Source organism: Trichosurus vulpecula, chromosome 7 (assembly GCF_011100635.1).
Source record: "Trichosurus vulpecula isolate mTriVul1 chromosome 7, mTriVul1.pri, whole genome shotgun sequence".
In the NCBI taxonomy this organism is placed as follows: Eukaryota; Metazoa; Chordata; class Mammalia; order Diprotodontia; family Phalangeridae; genus Trichosurus; species Trichosurus vulpecula.
In genome coordinates, this window is record NC_050579.1 from 189,798,608 (window position 1) to 189,819,800 (window position 21,193).

A 21,193-nucleotide genomic window follows, 5' to 3' on the forward strand; every position below is an offset into this window, starting at 1 on the left:
AGAAAACAAAAGAGAATAGTAAAATAGGATTTTTGCTTACTGCACAATTTACATTTTTTCCTCAAAATGTTTGACCATTTCAATTCTACCAGCCATAAATTTTCTGTTTTCTTAGAGTCCCTCTAACATTGAATTTTTCTGTCTTTGCCAAATTGGTTGGTGTGAAATAATATCTCTCAGATATTTTAATTTGCTTTTCACTTATGACCAATTTTGAACACTTTTTTTGGATTATCCTTGACAGTTTGTTTCTTCTTTTGAAAATTATTCATATTCTTTGACCACTTATCAGGGATTGATGCTTAATTTTATAGATTTGTTTAAGTTGCTGTTAGATTTTGGATGTCAGACTTTTATCAGAGTTGTTTAATGAAAAGATTTTTTTTCCCAGTCTTTATGCGTTCTTTTCTAACTGCACTGATTTTACTTGTTTAAATTTTCATGTTCCTCTGTTTTGTCTTTTATAATATTATCTGTGCTAATACCAAAAGAAGAATATTGAGGTTTATTGTTAAACACAAAGCGTGTCTCTTTTTAATTTTTCCCCAAGACATTCCTAGTAATAATATGTATATATTGAAATGGCAGGGGGGGAAGAGAGAAGAAAATAGTATTTTGACCAGCATTAATTTTAATTTAATGTTATATTCTGGCCACAGCCTTATTTATTTGGTTAATATCTATCTCCACAACCAGAATAAGTCCCTTGTAACTTGCCCTACACACACACACACACACACACACACACACACACGCACGCACACACACGTGCACGTGCGCGCGCGCACACACACGTATGAGCAGCTAGGTGGCACAGTGGATAGAGTGCTGGGCCTGGAGTCAGGAAGACTCATCTTGCTCAGTTCACATGTGGCCTTTGACACTTGATAGCTGTATGACCCTGAGAATCTCACTTAACTTTCCCTTAGTTTCCTTATCTGTAAAATGAGCTGGAGAAGGAAATGGCAAAGCACTCCAGTATCTCTGCCAAGAAAACCCCAAATGAGATCACAAAGAGTAAGACACATCTGAAAACCAAAACTAAACACACATGTAATTTAAAATTAAAGACACTATACTTGTTAGCTATAAAAGAAACATTTGATTTGGTAATGCAAAATATTGCTTTTGAGGATCTCCTCCAAGGTTTCTCCCTCATGTATGACAAAATTACACATAATTCCTTTGAATGATGTAACAGGAGATAATGTTCTTCAGCTCTTTGACTTTCAGTAAGACAAGGGATAGAGTGAAAGACAAGTCAAACTTTGAGACATGCCTCTCACCATTGGACAGAGGGCTGATGGACTAAAAGTCTAGAATTCTCAGACATGCTCAATGTGTTAATTTGTTTTGCTTGACTATACATATTTGTTACAAGGGAAGGATTCTTTCTACTGGGGTGGGGGAAAGGGTGATAGATTAGAAAATAGTGATGGATATGCAAAAAAAAAATAAGTAAAACCTTTTTTTAGTCATAAGACAAAACAAAAAAAATTGAGGAGATATAAACAGAATAAGTGTGTGTGTGTACATTTTATGTTTATTTTTCTCAATTACAAGTAAACAGAATTTTTTAACATTTGTTTTTTTTTAAATTTTGAGCTCCAAATTCTCTCCCTCTCTCTTATTTTGTGATTGATTTGATTTCAGTTGTACTCACAAGACATTTCTAACAAGTAAAAATATTGCATAAGAATTACTATTTTATTCATTTAACTTATTTCTTATTAATAGTCTCATCAAATGCTTTAAGTATAATGATACTTTTGAGTTAGTTAACTTTAAAAGGGTGCAGGACATCAAACTTTCTGTTTCAAAAAATGTAAATCCCTGTCAACTTGATAGAATTTGTAATTTTACACAAATTTGTATTCTAGAACAAACCTTAATTTTAAGCAAAAAGGAAGGATACATGTTACAGTTATAACCATTGAGAGAGTAGGATCATCAGTAATGTGGAAATCATTGTCTTTTTACTTCCTTTTGAATTCTGTAGTTAACGCTGAGACAAAAAATACTTCAGTGGGTCAGCAATCTCATTAGTGTGACTAGTCTCTTCAGTATTGTAGACCAGAAACCTTCCATTCCTGCTCTTCCTCTGCCACAATAAACTTGCTGCAAGGACACATCTTTTTCTCTGTTTCTTAATATTCTGTGGATGCCAGTAGAACATGTGGCCTGTTCATTCGTTGTCCCATGCTCATTCAGTGACTAGCCCATCTTTTATTTTGGTTCCAGATTTCTTGAATGGCATCCTTTGTAACTCTTCTCCTTTGTATTTTTTCTCTTGTAATAGGTTGCAGCCTACTCCCACACACCGTAGCCTTCCTGTTGCAAACAGTCTTAGGCCAACAATGTTAATGTACTGCCTGGCACATAATAGGCACTTAATAAATGCTTATTGACTGACTTACTAATGACTAAGTATGTTTACCTGTTTTATTTCTTCTATAACATTAGAAGTTAGAGCACTGAACTTTTTTTTTTCTTCAAGAGAGTTTTATATAACTTTGGCATATGTAAGGGACAAACCTGACATTAATGGAAAGCCTTGAAGGTATCTCTTTGTTTTGCCAAAGCAATTGCATTTTTATAGTTGATTTTTATAGTTAAACACCGTGTATGTTTGTGTTTTCCAACCTTTCCCTCAGTTGTATGATTTTGTAAAGATGTCAGCTATTACAGTTATCATTTATCAAAACCTGTTTTCTTATACCTTCATCAAGGATGCCCTTGAAGCATTGTAGATTATCATCATAAAACTATTGAGAGATGTCAGAATAGACATATGGGTATACAGTTCCTGATATTCTTTTGGCCACTTTTTTATGTTACTGAAAATAAGATCAGAATTTTTTCCTGTGCCTTTGATATCTTGCCTTCCTACAGATACCTTGACAGTCAATGTCCTCAAACTTTTGTTGTCTCTAATATGTATCTCCACTATGGATGCTTTTTAAAAATACTTTTCTCATTTTTTTTTCTTAAATGCCTTTTCTAGTTTCCCCTATAGCACATCTATGGATGATGATAAAATCTGTTTTATTTTCACTGCCCTCAATACTGAAGAGTTTGTTATAAAAAAAAAAAAACTTTTGCAGGTCTCTTTTTTATGTTTGATATTCTTCCAGTTTTATCCATAAATGCCTTTGGATGACTTGTTCTTTCTGGCCCTAAAGAGCAGAAGCAGGAACAATGAGTAGAAGTTGAAAAAAGACCAATTGAGTATTAAAGTCAGGAAAAACTTTTCTGACAACTAGAGCTGACCAGAAGTTGAATCTTCTTCCTTGAGAGGTGCTAGGTCCTTCCCCTCCTTGGAGGGCTTCAAAAAGAGGCCTGATGACTACTTTTCTCCTGTGGTTTAATGGAGATTTCCTCAGGTGTGGGTTGGAGTACACAGCTGCTGAGGTCCCTTCCAACCCTCAAGTTCACTAGTTCTGTGACTGCTTAACTGAGTCTCTCACCAAGCTTCCTTGCTTCTCATAATTTCGAGATAATATTGCTTATAAATATTGTTATATAGAATTACATGTGTATATACATGTGCATGTATATGTGTATCTACATATGTATATGTATCTGTACATGTATATGTGTGTAGGTACATATGTAATATATATGTTTCTATATAACAATATACAAACATACAATCTTCTCTGTAACCTTGGGTTATAGTATCTCTTCTCCTGGCAAATATTTGTGGCTGAGATAGTTTCTAGGCTCTTCCAGTTATGTCAGTTGATTTATATTACTTAAACTTCTTTAGGAAGTTGTAGTAAGTTTTCATTAGGAAATGAGTATATAGAGAAAAATGGTATCCTTAAAAATATTTTCCACATCTGTTCTTGATGTGACATTTCCACTGATAAAATTTATATTTTGTTCTATAATAGTCCTTTATTATAAATAATATTTATCATCTGATTTACTTCTGGCTTCTTTCTATATTAGTTTATAATCCCAGAGACTATTAAACACAATTGATGTAGGTCTTATCCAAGTTCTTTAAAGATAATAAGTGCAAGTACAAGGAGGTCAAGGCAGAGAGTCTTTCCTAAACTGTCATAGCATATTGATTTAATGCTTGTGATTCAGTAAATCAGAAGCATTCATTCTGAAAATGAAATGTGTGTATATATATATGTATATATATACACACACATACATACATACACACACATATATGTGTGTGTGTGTGTATATATGTATATATATATATATATATATATATATATATATATATATATATATATACACACACACACATATATATTTATTTATTTTTTTAAGTACTGAAATGTATACGAGATTTTCTCATTACTGTGGGTACTTCCTTCAATGGTCCAGTTTGCAGCCCCTCAGTATGTTCTCATCCTGGGTTCTATTTGTCTACTCCCTTCTAAAAGTGCTCCATGGAAGATCTTCCCAATGCCTTGGAAATTTCCCCTTTAGGGTCTTCTAATGGTTTGTGGGTCCCGTCATAGAATTCTCTGTGTTATTCTTCTTTCTTGCTACATAGTTGGTCTAGTTCTTTTTCCAGTTATGTATTGCCCAACCATCTTTTACACAGATTTTATATAATTAATATTCTTTGATAATATGCTAATGCCTGTTTATGTTTACCGTGAGAGCGCACCATTACCCATTGTTTTACCTGTGATTTTGACTCTTTGGAGACTGTGATTTTCCATGCTGCATGACTCCAAATCATGAACCAGAATACTGCAATTATTTTTTTCAATATAATCTTTAAAAGAAGCTGTATTTTGACTGAGTAATGAAATTATATACTTAGACATTTTTTCTTAGTGAGTTTTGATGGAGTATCACAACTGCTATGCTAGATTGCATTCTTTTTCATGGCTTCAATAGAAAATTTTATTGTAGCAGTTGTTTATTAAAATGCTCCATTTTGAGCTAAAAGTACTTTCTAAATATAAATATTCAACTGCCTTTATCCTCATTCCTAGGAGCACTTGGAACAAATGTAAATTTTTTGAAATCACAAAAGATTTCCCAGCCTGTTGTTGAGATGGAAGAACCTACTAGCAAGGTGCTCCTCTGCAAGAGCAGTGGGACTTCTGTGATAAGCAGAGACAGTTTAGAAACAAATGGTAAGAGAAGAGGGTTGGCTTGGGGGGGTGGGGAAGGAGGGAAGGGTCTGGAGGATTGGGGTTGAGATTAATTGATTATACATTTTGAAGAATGGATTAATCTGGGAATATTTAGGAACCTTTTCCCCTGGAGGACTTTGACTGAATGAATTATTTGCCTAAAATGATTTAGCAAGCTTCCTTGAAGCTTTAGATGACCTATGTGGAGCCTTTTTGCCCCAATATGTGATTTATAAATTTCTCTTCTACGATATGGTGAGGGGGATAGATAGGGGAGAAGAGAAAATTAGGTCAAAAGAGTCTTCATTATTTTTACAGTTTTCATAACTTTTTATGTGGGTATGTTTATTATTGAAGTAAATTTACTGAAACTTTTTGTACATTGTTAAACATTTCTTTCTAATTCAGATTCAGTTGTTGCTTCTGGGCCTAATCTTGGTATTTTTGGATTGGATACATTAGAAGAACAAGAAGAGAAGGAAAGATTTTTTGCCGTACTTGAAAAAGGCCTAACATCAACCATTGATTATTCAAAATTAAATAAGGAATTGGATTCTAATGAATCTACACAATTAAAAGATTTACTCAGGTAATGCCAAAACATATCCAAAGAGAAAATTATAAATGTGTTATTTTTACAAGGTATCACTGAGGACAGGTATATAAATTGAAAAGGCCAAAGTTTTGCTCAAATTTGAAAAACAGAAATTAGATCATTACTCTGTTCTTTGCTCAATATATCAGGGACTCTTCTTGTCTGTAAGTGGAGTAGAAAGTTGCTATGTTGTATAACTGGAGAGGCATTAGAAAGCCATCCTATTCTATCTATCTCTCCAACTTATCTGAAATTCCACTGGCTAAAGTGGAATTACCCACTTCTTTGAGTATTCTTCATTCCAGAGGACTCTTTATTTGAAGAAAACATGGTGGAGTATGACATTTAATCACTAAAACATTATTGTGAATTAGGTTATCAGATCCACTTTCCATAGTGAGAGACAACATGGAGTCCCTGAGTATTATTGTAACAGCAATGAACAATCCAAAAAGAAGACAGAAAAAGAAAGTGGTGTTTAAGGTGGGGAATATAATAAATAGTGTTTTGTGTACTGCTAGTCTCTTAGGGGATATTGAAAAAGATTTTCAGGAAGGCAAGAAAACAGTTTTAGAGGAGGTGCCATCGTCTAATTCAGTAACTAAATCTGATGAAATGTAGCTATGTAATAATGTATTGGAAATCATTTGTCTGAACATCTGTTGCTCTCAGTAGAAGAAGCAAATGATCCAAAATCAAAATAATTTGTAGGAACTTTAAAAAGCATACATATACTTCAAATTGTAGGGCATATATCTCCTGAGGTTGTTAATATCTGCATAGACCTTTGTTGCATATCATCTATAAATTGAAAAGGGAGTTTGGTATCATGGATAGAGTTCTGGACCTGGTCTCAGGAAAACCTAGCTTCAGACTCCACTTCTGACACTACTCACTAGAAACTGGTTTGTTTTGTTTTTTTTTTACTTTATAGGTTTATCAAAGGCCATGGTGCCATTGAAAATATTATGCTCCTTTTGGCATGTTTCCTATGTATCTATACTAGAAAAATCAGGCACCAGCATTAAATATATTAAAATTTCAGGTATGTTACATTAGTACTGTAAGAAACACTGATATTACCAGGAAATCAAGTCCAGGGTACAGTCAGTGAAAATACAGATAATAGTTAATCTAGCAAACAATGAACACCATATATAACTCAGTTTTTAATAAACTGGAAATGCAATGTTCTTGCTAGGTACTCATAAAAAAGTATACTCTTGACAAATACCAAGAACTCTGGTTTCTATTGTAATAATCTCCCTTCAAATAATTATTTTCCATCAAAAATAGAAATTTAATTTTGTTTAGGATTGAAAGAATAGAAAATAATATCATTATATATCAGAACACAGTGTTCTAGATACAAGATACATTTAAGCTAAAAACACAGTACTTTTAACCTAAATAAGAAGAAATGTAACATTACTGTTTGGGATTTTTTTTTTTAACAAAATTGGAGAGAATGGCCAGAAAAATATAAATCCTCACCAAAATATGACCACTTTATTTTTTTCCTGTGACATTATAAAATTGTGGTAGGGATGACAAAATGAATGAAGGAAAATTAATGGATAGATGGTAAGATCTTAGGAGAAGTGGTAAGAAACAGGAGACTGGCTGCACCATCCTCTGGCTGCAGTGAGTGACTGGTTCAGATTGTGCTGATATTGCTGCCACCCTCCTGCCTGCCTGGAGTCTTGCATCCTGGGAAATGCAGCTCTCCATGGACTTGAGAAAGACAGAATGGCTGTCATAAACAAAAGTGACAGATACTGTTTCATGAGATGCGCTATGTTTGATAGAATTAGAACCTGTCTAAAATCCTTTTGCCCTTTTAATAGATCTCTTATTTTTGGCCCATGTTCAACTTCCACCCTAGGATTAGCTTGGCATCTGATATATAATCATGGATATTCCCCAGGTCTCTGACCTGGGCCCTCTTCTCTTCTTCCTGCATACTATTTCAGTTGGTGATCTCATCATCTTCCATAGATTCAATTATGCTGATGATACTTATCTTCTGCTTATCTAGCCCTAACCTTTCAGCTAACCTCCAACTGCGTATTAGACATCGCTAATTGGATTTCCTATGGTCATCTTAAACTCATCATATCCAAAACTGAATTCATTATCTTTCTTCCCAAACCTTCATACCTCTCAGACTTCCCTATTACTGACAAGGGCACCACCATCTTCTCAGTCTCCCAACCTCGGTGTCACCTTCAATACCACACTTTCACTAACCCCCCATATCCAATCTGTTGCCAAAGCCTGTTGATTTTGACTTTATAACATCTCTCATATAGGCCCACTTCTCTCCTCTGACACTGCCACTACCCTGGTGCAGGCCCTTATCACCTTATTTCTAGACAATAGCCTACTGGTGAGTCAGCCTGCCTCAAGTCTCTCCCCACTCCAGACCATCTTCCATTTGTCTGTCAGAATGATCTTCCTTAAGTGCAGACCTGACCATGTAACACCATCTACTCAATAAACTCCAGTATTTCCCAAATGGAGCAACAAGGTGGCACTGAGAGAGGAGTCAAGAAGATCTGAGTTCAAATATGACCTCAGACAGTAACTAGCTGTGTGACCTTGGACAAGTCATTTAACCCTTTTTGCCTCGATTTCCTCATCTGTAAAATGAGCTGGAGAAGGAAATGGCAAACCATTCCGATATCTTTGCCAAGAAAACCCCAAATGGGTCATGGAGTCAGACACAACTGAAAATGACTAAACAACAACAAATTTCCCTGTAACTTGCAGGATCAAATATCAAATCCTTTATTTGGTGTTCAAAGCCCTTCACAACCTGGCCCCCTCCTATCTTTCCAGGCTTCTCACACCTCTCACACATACCTCTCACATACTCTAAGATCTAATAACACTGGCTTCCTTACTCTTCCTCAAACAAGACACTCCATCTCCCAGCTCTGGGCATTTTCACTTGCTGTCCCCCATACTTGGAATGCTCTCCTTCCTCAACTCAGCCTCCTGGATTCCATGGCTTCTTTCAAGCCCTAAGTAAAATCCCAACTTCTACAGGAAGTCTTTTACAATCCCTCTTAATTATAGTGCCCTCCCTCTGTTCATTATTTCTTACTTGTGCTGTACATAGGTTGTAACTAGTTTTTTATATGTTGCCTACCCCTTATATTGTGAGAGTAAGGACTGTCTTTTTCCTTTCTTTGTATCCCCAGTGCTTAGTACAGTGCCTGGCACATAGTAGGCACTTCATAAATGTTTATTGACTGACTGATAGCTGTCCTCATTATTCACCAAACAATTATTAAGCACTTTCACTGTTCTAAGTGTTGATTGGCATTCCAAGATGATCTCTAATTAATATAGAACTTTGTAATTATCTGTATCAATTTCAGGAGAGGCTGACCCAAGAAAAATCAAGAAATAGTCATAGAGATCAATTGTATCTCTGTACTGGCAGCAGTTACTATTTATTCCTGTGCTTTTATTGATAAATGAAGTTTTTAAAAAAGAAGTTTAGAGGGGAGACTCTTCCTTGGTTCTCTTTGTATCTATCTGACCATTCCTCTAACCCATCCTCTTAAAATCCTTAGCTTCCTTCAGAGCTTAGTTCAAGTGCCACTTCCTCTAAGGGGCCTTTCCTGATCCTCCCCAATTGCTAGCACCTTCCTCTTGTCTCCCTCTTTAGAATGAAGTTCCTTGAGGACAGAGACTGTTTCTGTTTCAAAAAACAAACGGGGCTTTTTTTTTGTCTTTGTATTCCCACTGCTTCATACATAGTAAGCATTTAATAAATAATTGATGATTCTCTCCTTATTCTGAAACATTCTCCATTGTTCTCCAAAGCTCTAACTTCTTATTTAATGTAAGAGTACTTGGGGAAATTAATGGTTTTAGAGATAACATAAATATGCCTAAAATTTTGCCTTGATAATAGTATAGTTCACATATAATCCTAATTAACATAACTGTTTTATATAGAAATAAAACCGAAATGGAATCAACTGAAGATGAAAATGAGGATGATTCTAAACATGAAGAAATAGCAGGTAATTCCATGCTGGTCTTAAAGCAATATTGTTAAAGAGGTAATATGAGTTATGTTTTGCAGTTAACAGAAAGAGACATTTTAAGATGAGAGTACCATCAGTTAAAAGGAAAATCAGTGTGGTTTTGTAGAAGGAACTTTGAATTGTCAGGGAGGCAGGTTAGGTTAGAGTACTGGCTGCTAACAAACTGTTACGCAGATCATTTAAAATACTCTCATCTCAACTGTAGATATACTAAGACTGAAAATTATGGTTACTTTACTTCTTCAAAATAGATAATCTTGAGTCTGCTCAGGCAATTCAGTACGCAAAAAGGCACAGCTGTCAGAAAGTAAGGCACAACAACTGGCAGAGGGTGTAGGTGGGCAAGCAAGAGACACCCCCATAATTGAAGGGATGAGATGATGCCGGCAGGACAGGTGTAGAGCACTAGCAACCAAGTAACTCCTGAAACAGAAGCAAAATCCTGGTCTAACCAGGAGCTTCTTATATTATTTTTCTAGGCTAACAGCCAGTCTTAGGGTGAGATCAGTCCAGTGCCCACAGGGTGAATGAGTGTACCTGTTTGGAAGGGAAGAGGGAAAGGAAGTGGGAGTTAAAGACAGTTCTTAACTGAACCCTTGGGCACTATGATTCTAGTGTCTTCCTTGAACCATAAGCATTATAATATCTTCTCTAAGTATAGTATCATATTTTAAGCTTCTTGTTTTGGGGGATTTCAGTCCCCAATTTTTATTTTATTCATATAGAGAACTCCTAATGAAGAAAATTCCTCTACCACTACACTATGCTGCCTCTCATATAAAATAATTCCATTTAAAACAAAATAGGATTAAATTATTTTGGTTAAATTTTCAGAGTTTAATTCCTATTTGGGTTGTTATTAGTTTACCTCCTGTACTCGCTAGAATTTGAACTGTTATCCAAATTGGAACTATAATAATTTATTCCAGCATAACCCATTAAAGAGCTATAGTTTGAGTAATGTTGGTTTCTAAAAAAGATTTCCACTATTCATTTTCTGTCACCATATTTCAAGTATTTCGAGATTTGTTCAGAGATAATTTTCAGGTAACTTTTCTATAAGAGGAAAGATGTCTTCAGAGAGAACCCTATAGATGTTTTACTCATTATACTGCTTTTTTATAAAGTACTATTGCTTGCATATATATATATATATATATATAAAACCTTCACTCAAAAATTTCAATTCAGTCTCCTACTCCTATGGTAATGTTCTGATAGGTGAGAGCTAACCCTTATCTCTTGCACCCATAGCAATTAATTTAAATATTAACAGCTGAGAGGGGCATTTTTTCCATATTTAAGGTGACATTGGTTACTTACCAGTAAGATTTTTCTCCAAAGTTTCCTGACAGCCATTATATAATCCATCTCTTCTGTCTTCTTCCTCAAGAGGAGTTCTGTTTTATCTTAGAGGTAAGAGGGAGTCACTGGAGAAAGGGACACGGTCAGATGTGGTCTTTAGGAGTATCACTTTGGCAACTCTGTTAAAGGTGTATTGGAAAAGGAAAGGATTAGACCCAGGGAGACCAAATAGGAGGCACAAACAACAGGTGATGCCTATGAGTGAAGAGAAGTGGATAGTGGCAAAGGGTGATTGCTGAGGTACAGTGGACAAAACTTGATAACTAACTGGATAGGAGGGATGAGGAGAAGGGAAAAGGCTGTGACTGAATTTGTGAACCTAGGTTACTGAAAGAGGATGGTGGTATCCTAACCAGAAGTAAGGAAGTTAGGAAGAGGTGAGAATTTGGGAAGAAAAAATGAATTTTAGATGATAAAAGATTTAAAAATGAAACCTATTGAATTTTTTTTAATCCGAAAATATTAAAAATATTTGTGAGAGTTGAGGCATTCTCATTAGGACAAATTGAATCTAAAGTACTTTCATGTTGCCTTTGGAAAAAGTCATGATTAATTGTGCTTCATTTTATTTGGAAACCCACATAACATTTTTCTGGAATTTAAAATTTTTCAAGTATTATCCTTATATGTGTCTTTTTCATTTTCCTTCAGAAAATTACAGTGATGATTTTGAAGATGAGGGAGATGTTGATGTATTGTCGCCTACTGAAAAGGAAGAAAATCAAAACATGCAAAATCCCAAATCTTCAGAAGAGATAAATGCTCCAGCCAAAGTATGCCTCTATTGAGTATTTAATAGCTTGGAATCTTGCCTTTCAGTTTTAGAATGTTGAAATATTCATATGCTTGGCTCCCCAGGTCAGTTCAGTTTTTTAATGTCCAGAAAACATCTTCAGAAATTTAGAATGAAGTTATTACTAAGAATCTGATTTCATCAGTGTAAGGAACTTCCTTGATGGAAACTCCCCAGAAGGCAGATTTAACTTTTGGTGACTGAGTAGATAGTTCCTAAGCAAGTTTACACTGTTAATAACTGTCAAAGGTAGGCTTGAACCCAGGTCTTCCAGACTCTAGACCCATACCCTGTCCAATACCTCTTCAGATTCTAAAGTTAAGTTTCTGTAATTGAACGTGTTAGAGGAGGGGAGGGAGAGAAGGAAGGAAGTAGAGAATTTGGAGCTGAAAATAAAGGTGAATTTCTTTTAAAAAAAAGAAATATAAATAAAATTTATATTGCAAATCTACTATGAAGCACATTACTATTATTATTATTATTTTTTTTTTTTGCAAAGCCAGCCAGGCCTTTGAGAGCACAAAAACAAATTCCTCCCAACCTCCCTCATCCCAGCCCCAGGTATTTATGGTGGTAAGGAAAAGGGCGTATTGGAATATGCTTGGCAAAAGCAATGGATTAAATTCTTTTCATTACCCTGGGGAGGGCCCTGATGCCACATCTCCTACCCCACCTCTCTCATCAAGCCCCAGCTCTCCTCAGTAGCTGATAAGGTAAAGCAATGATTATTAAACTGTTACCTGATATTTATGTTCCAAATTGTGATTTGGGCAACAAATATTATTGTAATAATAGATTGAATTTATATATTGCATTTTAAGGATTAAAAAGTATGTTACCAACAATAATGGTTCTATAAACAAGTAGTACAAATAATCTTGTTGTTGTCCCCATTTTGAATTGAGCTGTCCACCCCTGCCCCCCACCTCCCAGTTTGTTTCCTTCTCTGTAGGGATAATTCTTGTGCTTATCAGTTATGGGCATCAAATTAAGTTATGTAGGAAAAGCACTTTAAAATGTTAAAATACTCTATAAATGTAAGTTATTCTAGATGGTACCTTCCACGTACAGAATATAAATGTTCAGAGGCAGTGATAATCCTCAGGAGAGATTTGCGAAAAAAGCGAAAAGTAACAAAAAGTATTTTTTGTGTGTGGAGTTTCCCACATAGATAAGAATAAGGCCTCTGCTTAAGGAAGATAGTTTTTGTTTTATAATTAGAATTTTTTTCCACTTAGCAAGCATTTATTTTCTCTCCCACTTCCTCCCTCCTCTGTTAAAAAAAAAAAAAGGAAAGGAAAACTCTTGTTACAAATATGCATAGTCAGGCAAAAAAAATTTCTCATATTGGGGCAGCTAGGTGGTGCAGTGAGTAGAGCACCAGCCCTGGTATCAGGAGGACCTGAGTTCAAATCCAGCCTCAGACACTTGACAGACTTACTAGCTGTGTGACCTTGGGCAAGTCACTTAACCCCAATTACCCATCTTTCCTCCCCTCCAAAAAAAAAATTCTCATATTGGTCATGGTGAAAAATGTGTATCTCATTCTGCATGTTTAGACCATCACCTCTCTGTCAGGAGGTAAGGTACCATTTATTCATCCTCTAAAATGATGGTAGGTCATTGTGTTAAGCAGAGTTCATAAGTTTTTCTAAGTTAGTTTTTATAATGTTTAGTCCTTATATAAGTTATTTTGGTTCTGCTCATTTCATTCTGTATCAGTTCATATGAGTACTTCCATGCATCTCTGAATCTTGTACAGTAATATTCCTTTACATTCATATGCCATACTTTGTTCAGTCATTCTCCAGTTGATGGAAACTCCCTTAGTTTCTAGTTTTTTCACCACAACAAAAAGAACTGCTATATAAATATTTTTGTACATATGGCTCCTTTTGCTCTTTTAAAAAAACTTTTGGGATATAGGCCTGGTAGTGTTATCTCTGGGTCAGAAGCTATGCAGTTTAGTAACTTTCTGTTCATAGTTCCAAATTGCTTTACAGAATGCCTTTACGAATTAACAACTTTGTTAACAGTACATTAATGTTCCTATTTTCTTGAAGCTTTTAGGGAAGATAAGTTGACAAACTACATAGCCTTAACTTTTAGGCCCCACCCATAGAGGTTTTTCTGTCTTAAGGGAGAGGAGGGAGCCAGGGACCTTCCTGCTGGCTGGCAGAAGGCTTTTTTTCCCTGCATTCAAGCTCAAATAACCTTCAGTTTGACTGGAGACATATTACCCAAGTGGCTTTGACTCTAACCTTGAAGTAAATGGGCTAATGGGAAAGAGTCAGTAAAGAAAATCTAGCTAACATCAATTGGGAAATGACTGAAGAAGTTATGGTATATGAATGTGATGGAATACTATTGTGCTGTAAGAAATGATAGTTTCAGGGGCAGCTACATGGCGCAGTGAGTAGAGCACCGGCCCTGGAGTCAGGAGGACCTGAGTTCAAATCCAGCTTCAGACATTTGACATACTTACTAGCTGTGTGACCTTGGGCAAGTCACTTACCCCCAGTTGCCCTGCCTTCCCTCCTCAACATTTTTTTTAATTAAAAAAAAAGAAATGATAGGTTCAGAAAAACCTGGGAAGACTTATATGAATTGATGCTAAGTAAAGGGAGCAAAACCATGAGAACAATCTGCATGGTGATAGCAGTATTATAAAGACCATCAACTGTGAAAGGCCTAGTAACTCTGATCAGTACAATGATTCACCACAACGACAAAGGACTTATCATAGAAAATGCTATCCACCTCCAGGGAGAGAACTGTTAGACTCAGAGTGCAGATTGAAGAATATGTTTTCCTCTATTTTTCTTTCTTTTTTTTTCCTGGAAGATGTGGTTAATACAGAAATATGTTTTCATGACCTCATGTGCATGACAGGTATCATATTTCTTCCCTCCTTTATAGGTGTGGGAGAGGCTGAAGGGAGAAAATGTGCAACTGAAAATAAAAATTAAATTTTAAAAAAAAGTCTGAGCAAACTAGAAGCAAAAGATGATCCAGTGCAAAAGATGTTAGTATTTGGCCGTGGAGAGATGGTAGTGGTGTAGTCAGCCTGATTGGCTATAATAAGTCTCAGGCCACCCATTGTAAAGAGGAGAGAAAGCTATAGAGCATATAGTTACTCTTCTTACAGTTTATTAAATGAATCACCCTTGCTTTCTCAGTGGCTAATTGCCATTCATAGGGACCATCCAAGAATCAGAGTTTGGGCGTATTCTTTTTAGCATACTCATACATGTTCCATAAATGTCCCCAGTTCAGATCAGGGAGGCTACCCTGATTATCATCATTATGTATGTAAAGTTCTTTACAAATGTGAAAAAATGCTGTGTACTTGTCAATTTATTATAATACTTGGAATGGAAAAGGTAATAATTTTGCTATATTCTAGATTGGTCCCTCTGCATGTATAGTATCCTCTTCAGCTTTTGCATGTCACATTGTTTTAGGAGAAACTAACAGAGGAAGGTGCAAAACAAGGTGACCACAGTGGTAAAATTACTGCAAATTGTATCCTGTGAAAAATGTTTGGAAAAAAATGATTTGCTTTTCCTGGAGATGAAAGGAAGAAATCATAGTTGTTTTCAGTTATTTGAAGGGCAGTCATGGAGAAGAGGGAAACAGATTGGTTCTGTATTATTCGATAAATCAGATTTTCATTGAGTAGGAAGGGTAGAAAGGAAGAACTTTTCCGTTATGACTTGGAGTGGAATGTTCTGCCCGAGAAGATAGGGAATGCCCTTTCACTGAAGGTAATGTCATCTGTCAGCTATGCTGTGAGTAGGGAGGCTCTCTCAGTGGAAAACTAGAATAAAATGACTTCTAATATCCTTTTCTGCTCTGTGTTCTGTAATTCTTGGCTATGATATAACATCCTCTTCCTTTTTTTTTTCAGTATGATAGAGTAAAAAGAACACCTAATTTGCAAGCCAAGAGAAATGGGTTCTAGTCCAGCTCTTCTGCTAACTTATTGAATGACCGTGGACAAATGACTTCTTTATGTTGTGCTTCACTTTCATCTGAAAATGAGAGTATGGGACTAGATCTGAATTTCAGTGATTCCTCATGCAAGCTTTATAATTGTCCAGTCTCTTTAGTATACAGCCTGCTAGTCTAACTAGAATACAAACATATTCAAAGGGGGGTAACTATATTTTTAGATGTTTTTATTCCTTGGACACTTTCTTGGGCTCTGTTCATGCCTGTTATAAGTTAACTAGTCTAGTTTATATTGAAGAGGAAAATAGATAAAGAAACTATTTTTAATTGTCATAGCATTCCTATAACAATAAGTACAAATTCATTCACATTCTAAGAAACAGAAAAAGGGTTTTCCAATTTGTTCAGGTTTTGACATGAGTGTTAGTAATCTTATAATAGTTTTTAATTTTCATTTTTAATTTTCAATTTTAATTTATACTTTTTCTCTTTTACCTTAGAAAGAAGAGAAAACTGGTGGCATGCTAGCCAATGGTGAGCAGCTTTTATGTTCTAAGATTGTAATTGGGCAACAAGATTTGGCAGAGTTACAAATAAAACATCCTAGAAAAACTAGTATCCTAATACAAGGAATGAGATTCTGCACATCTTATCAATAATGTATTCCTTATAGCTAACTCAAACCTATCATAATGTAGTTTTAAAATAATTTCTCATTATTTTCTTAATAGAAAGATGAGAGGATCATTATTTTCCCCTCATTCCTGAAATGTAAATGCATGTAATCATGTCAAGTTTCTTACATATGATATGTATATTTAATCTACTTCTCTACCTATCTTTGAGCATTTTCATTTTGTTTGATATATGCACAATATGTGACCCAAATCTTATTCTAGAGAATAAATCATATATAAATCATAAATAAATGTGGTTCTAGAGAACCACAAATTGTCCTCTTTATTTCATTTTTCCCTCATATATTCTTTTAGTCGTGCTGCTGGATTCATTAGATTCAATTGCAGAAGTGGAACTGGATTCTCAAGATAAAAGAACAACCAAATTACCAGCACAGCCAGAAGTCACTGATAATGAAATGGCCGGGACAGGTAAAGATGTTTTTTGAACTGTCTGCTCTCTAACTCTGCAACTTTCTAAAAATTGTCATTTTGTGATTGCAACTTCATCTCTATAAAAATATTGCTATAACAAGTTTAACTTTAAGGATATGGTAAGAAATCTGTAGATTTAAGGATTTCAACCCCTTAAGTCATATCTATGGTTTAATTGTGACAAGGTGATCCTAATTTGCGTAATAATGGATATTGCTTGAGTCATTAAAATTCTTGACATTGACTTGAGGTTGTTTTCTCTTCTTTGCATATCCTGGCTCTTCTACTAGTTTAATGTTTTGGGGAAGAGAAATAGAAGGATACATTCCTTCTTTATACCACAGGATCATCAGATTTTGAACTTGAAAGCACCCTAGAGAATCCTCAGTGAACATCCTAATTTTTTAGATGAGAAAACTGGGGTTCAGAAAAGTTAAATGACCTGTCCTAGGAGATATGACAGGTCCTGCTGAAGATAGATCAGATCTAAAAGAATAGAGTCTGGAGATGAGGAGGCATGGACAACTGGTTGAAATGCCCAGAGTTGGAAAATGAAATACCTTGTTTGTAGGAAGTACAAGGAGATCAGTGCCACTATACTGGCAATTTTGGAAATAGCTAGGTTAAGAAAGGCTTTGAAAGTCAAATGATTTTGGGAGGTGATAGGGAACCATTGGAGTTTACCAAATTGGGCAGAGAGATTCAGGGTAGGGTAGGGAGGAGATAGGATTAGATAGGGAAGATCAGTTTGATAGCTGAATGGAGGCTGGACTGGAGTGGGAAGGGACCTGAGGCAGGGAAACCAACCAGCAAGCTTTCTCAGTAGTCTGTGCTACAGGTTATGAAGGGCCTTCACCAGGGTGATGGTAGTTTCAGATGAAAGAAAGGGGCAGACACAAGAGATAGAAACAACAGAACTTGACCACTGATTGGACATGGGAGATGAGAGAATGAAGAGTTTAAGGTGATGCCTAGATTGAGAGCCTGGGTGATTAAGAAGGATGATAGTACCCTTAACAGCAGTAGAGAAGTTGGGAAGAGGGGAGAGTTTGGGGAAAAGATCATTAGTTCAGTTTTGAACATTTTGAGTTTTAAGATGCATATGGGATATCCAGTAGAAGATATCTAAAAGATGGTTGGGGAATAGGAGACTGCAGATCAGAAGAGAATTTAGGGTGTCATCTGTATACAGATGATAATTGAAACTGTGGGAACTGATGAGATCACCAAGTTAAATGCTATGGAGGAAAAAGAGAAGAGGAGCCGGGACAGAGCCTTCAAGGATACTCATGGCTAGAGAGTGTAATATCAGTGAAGATTGGCGAAGAAGACAGAAGAGGCTTGACCAGGCAGGTGGGAGGAGAACCAGGAAAGAGCACTACAATGAAACCCTGAAGGGAAGAGAAGCCAGAGGCTATAGAGGTGTCCAGAAGGGTAAGGATTGAGAAAAAGCCACTGGATTAGCAATTAAGAGATCATTAGTTTCTTTGGAGATAGCAGTCTGCTGACTATAGAAAGAAGAGTTGATTCCCTCGTGTCATCCTTTTTCTTCACTTCGTGTCATCCTTTTTCTTGTTTTCTTCTATTCTCTCATGAACTCAGGACCCACATTGCTGGACAGCTCCACCTTGATGTCCTGTTATTATCTCAATCAAATCAAACTCATTATCTTTCTCTTTAAAACTATCCCTTGGGGCAGCTAGGTGGTGCAGTGAGTAGAGCACTAGCCCTGAAATCAGGAGGACCTGAGTTCAAATCCAGCTTCAGACACTTGACATAATTACTAGCTATGTGATCTAGGGCAAACTATCCCTCCTCCAAACTTGCCTGTTTCTGTTGAGGGTACACAGTCCTTCTGGTCATTAAAAATATAACCTTGACATCATTCTTGACTGTTCTTTTCCCTAACCTCCCATATTCACCCAGTAGTTGCTGATTCTGTCATGTGTTTCACATGTCCCCTTCTCACTAATACAGCCACCATTCTGGACTGTCACCTTATTTCCAGAGCTTCTTGATTAGTTTTCTTAATTCCATTTTCTCCCCTTTCCGATCTATCTGCCACAGCTGCCAAAATAATCTTTCTGAGGCACAGATCTGTTACACACCATGTAATTCCTCTGCTCAGAATCCTTCCGTACTTCCCTCTTGCCTCCAGGGTAAACTCTTGGAGTTTTTATCTATGGCAATCTAGCTTGCACCTATTTCTAGAGTTTTTCACATTACTACCTTTCACAGATTTTATATTCCAGCCAAACTGACCTTTCTGTGCACCAGACTCAGCATTTGATCTCTGACCTCCGCCTTTACACATGCCTGGAACGTTGTCCTACTCACCACCACCACCACCTCCACCTCCACCACCACTCTCCCGCCATCTCCAACACCCCCCAAAATCCTCATCTTCCAGTAGCGCTCAGTTACGTTGAACGTTGTTGCCATTCTCTCTCTCCTGTATTATGTTGGATTTACCTATCTGTGCTTTCAAGCTTCATGAGGATTTATAAGTCCCTTGAGGAGCCTGGGATTGTATTCTTCATTTTTGTTTCCCTCCCCTCAGTAATGGCGCTGTTACTTAATAGACGCTTAGTAAATGTTGAATTGAATTGAATTGGCCTTAGACTTTAAAACTTTTGGCATAAAATTCGAGAGCGTAATTTCATTAGATTCTTCTTATAATTTGGCTCTTTTATGTTATTTCAGCAACCAGTTAAGGTAGTAGCAAACAGATTAATAAGTTCAACTAAATACAGAGTAGTTTTTATTTCTCCATAAAGAAGGAAATGACAAGATTAAAAATGGAAATTTTTAAAAATCTTAAATTCAGAAGGTCTGTGATGTTTTAATAGAATATTTTTCCTGTTTACATTTTGCATTTACAATTTTATTGAGAATGTGAAAATTATAGGGGAAAAATGTATACTCCTAGACCTCCCACTCATAGCAAATTCACTTTCTGAAAACAGTGATATAAATCAAAATGAAGGCTGCTAATCTGATTTTCCCATGGTAACCATGTCATAGTAGAGTAAAAGAGTATTATGGCTTTGAAGAAAAGTATTATTCTCTTTTTATTTTTCATTTATTTTATGCCAAGCCTTCATTTAAAAAAATTTGTATGACTTATAAATTTTCTCCCTCTCTTCAGCCACTCCCCCACCCCTTCAGAAAGCAAGTAATGTGATACCCGTTATATTCCTTTTAAAAATAAAAATAGCCACATACTCAATCAGCCATAAAGCATGTACCTATACACTGTGTAGGATAAAGTTTTCTAAACCTAATGAATCAAACAAGGCAACACAATAACTTTTCACCTTAAATCATATTTAGTGTGACACAATTTCATTACTTCCCTGAGAGACAGCCAGTCTTGGAGTCCTGTCTGCTTGGATTCAGGCACTGTCTCTGATGCATTCTGACCATATTACCTTGGTCAAGTTACTTAACCGCTGAGTTTCCCACGCAACTCTCTAAGATTGAAGTTACGTATGAGTTACTGAACTGTGTCAGTGGAGAGGCTTTCACATTGGGAGTTCCCTATAATAATTAAAGCGTATGTTCTCCCCTGCTCCCTCCAACAAAAGCCAAACAAACATGGCCTGCTATATACAAAGTTCATATGTTCACAATTCTTACCTTGTTTTTCCTTTAACTTATGACTGTCATTATGGTCCTAGAATTCGTAAGATTTAGATTTTGACAGGCATCTCTACTTTGAAGGTATCTTGAAAAAAATGATCCAGGCATATCTGTTTTGCTGCCCCTTCTTCCCTTTTTTGTTGCCCATACCTGTGATTTCATTTGTATGGGGCACTCTCAGTAAGGTGGCTCCCTGTTCTAATGCACATTTGTAACTCAGAATCTTGGAGAATTTCCTGGGGTACAGAGAGGGAACCCAAGGTCATATAGCTAGTCTTGGTCAGAGGTTAGACATGAGCTCAGGTCATCCTGGGTCAAAGGCCAGTATTCGGTCCACTATTCTGTAATGCCTCTTCAACTGTCTTCTTTTTCCCATTTTAAATTTTCCATGTTGCAAAGCAAGGACATTAGAGTTGTTCTTTGGTTTTTATGTTTCTTGATCTGCTTATATCATTAGGACCAGAAGCTGCTCCTGGCCATCTAATGTCATATAAGTCATGCTTACCTTTAAAACACATGAGCCCAATTTCATTTGCAGGGAATTTTTCATT

The 21,193-nt window shown here is 36.2% G+C and overlaps 1 protein-coding gene across 1 annotated transcript in view; it reads left to right on the forward strand.

Moving 5' to 3' along the window:
• The window catches only part of CEP162 (centrosomal protein 162), a 122,722-nt gene that overhangs the window by 31,038 nt on the left and 70,491 nt on the right, over positions 1-21,193 (forward strand). The window contains exons 4-9 of the mRNA XM_036768893.1: positions 4,974-5,117; positions 5,526-5,706; positions 9,685-9,752; positions 11,793-11,914; positions 16,389-16,422; positions 16,881-16,997. Of these exons, the coding sequence (XP_036624788.1) occupies positions 4,974-5,117; positions 5,526-5,706; positions 9,685-9,752; positions 11,793-11,914; positions 16,389-16,422; positions 16,881-16,997 (666 nt within the window). The remainder of the gene's footprint in view (positions 1-4,973; positions 5,118-5,525; positions 5,707-9,684; positions 9,753-11,792; positions 11,915-16,388; positions 16,423-16,880; positions 16,998-21,193) is intronic.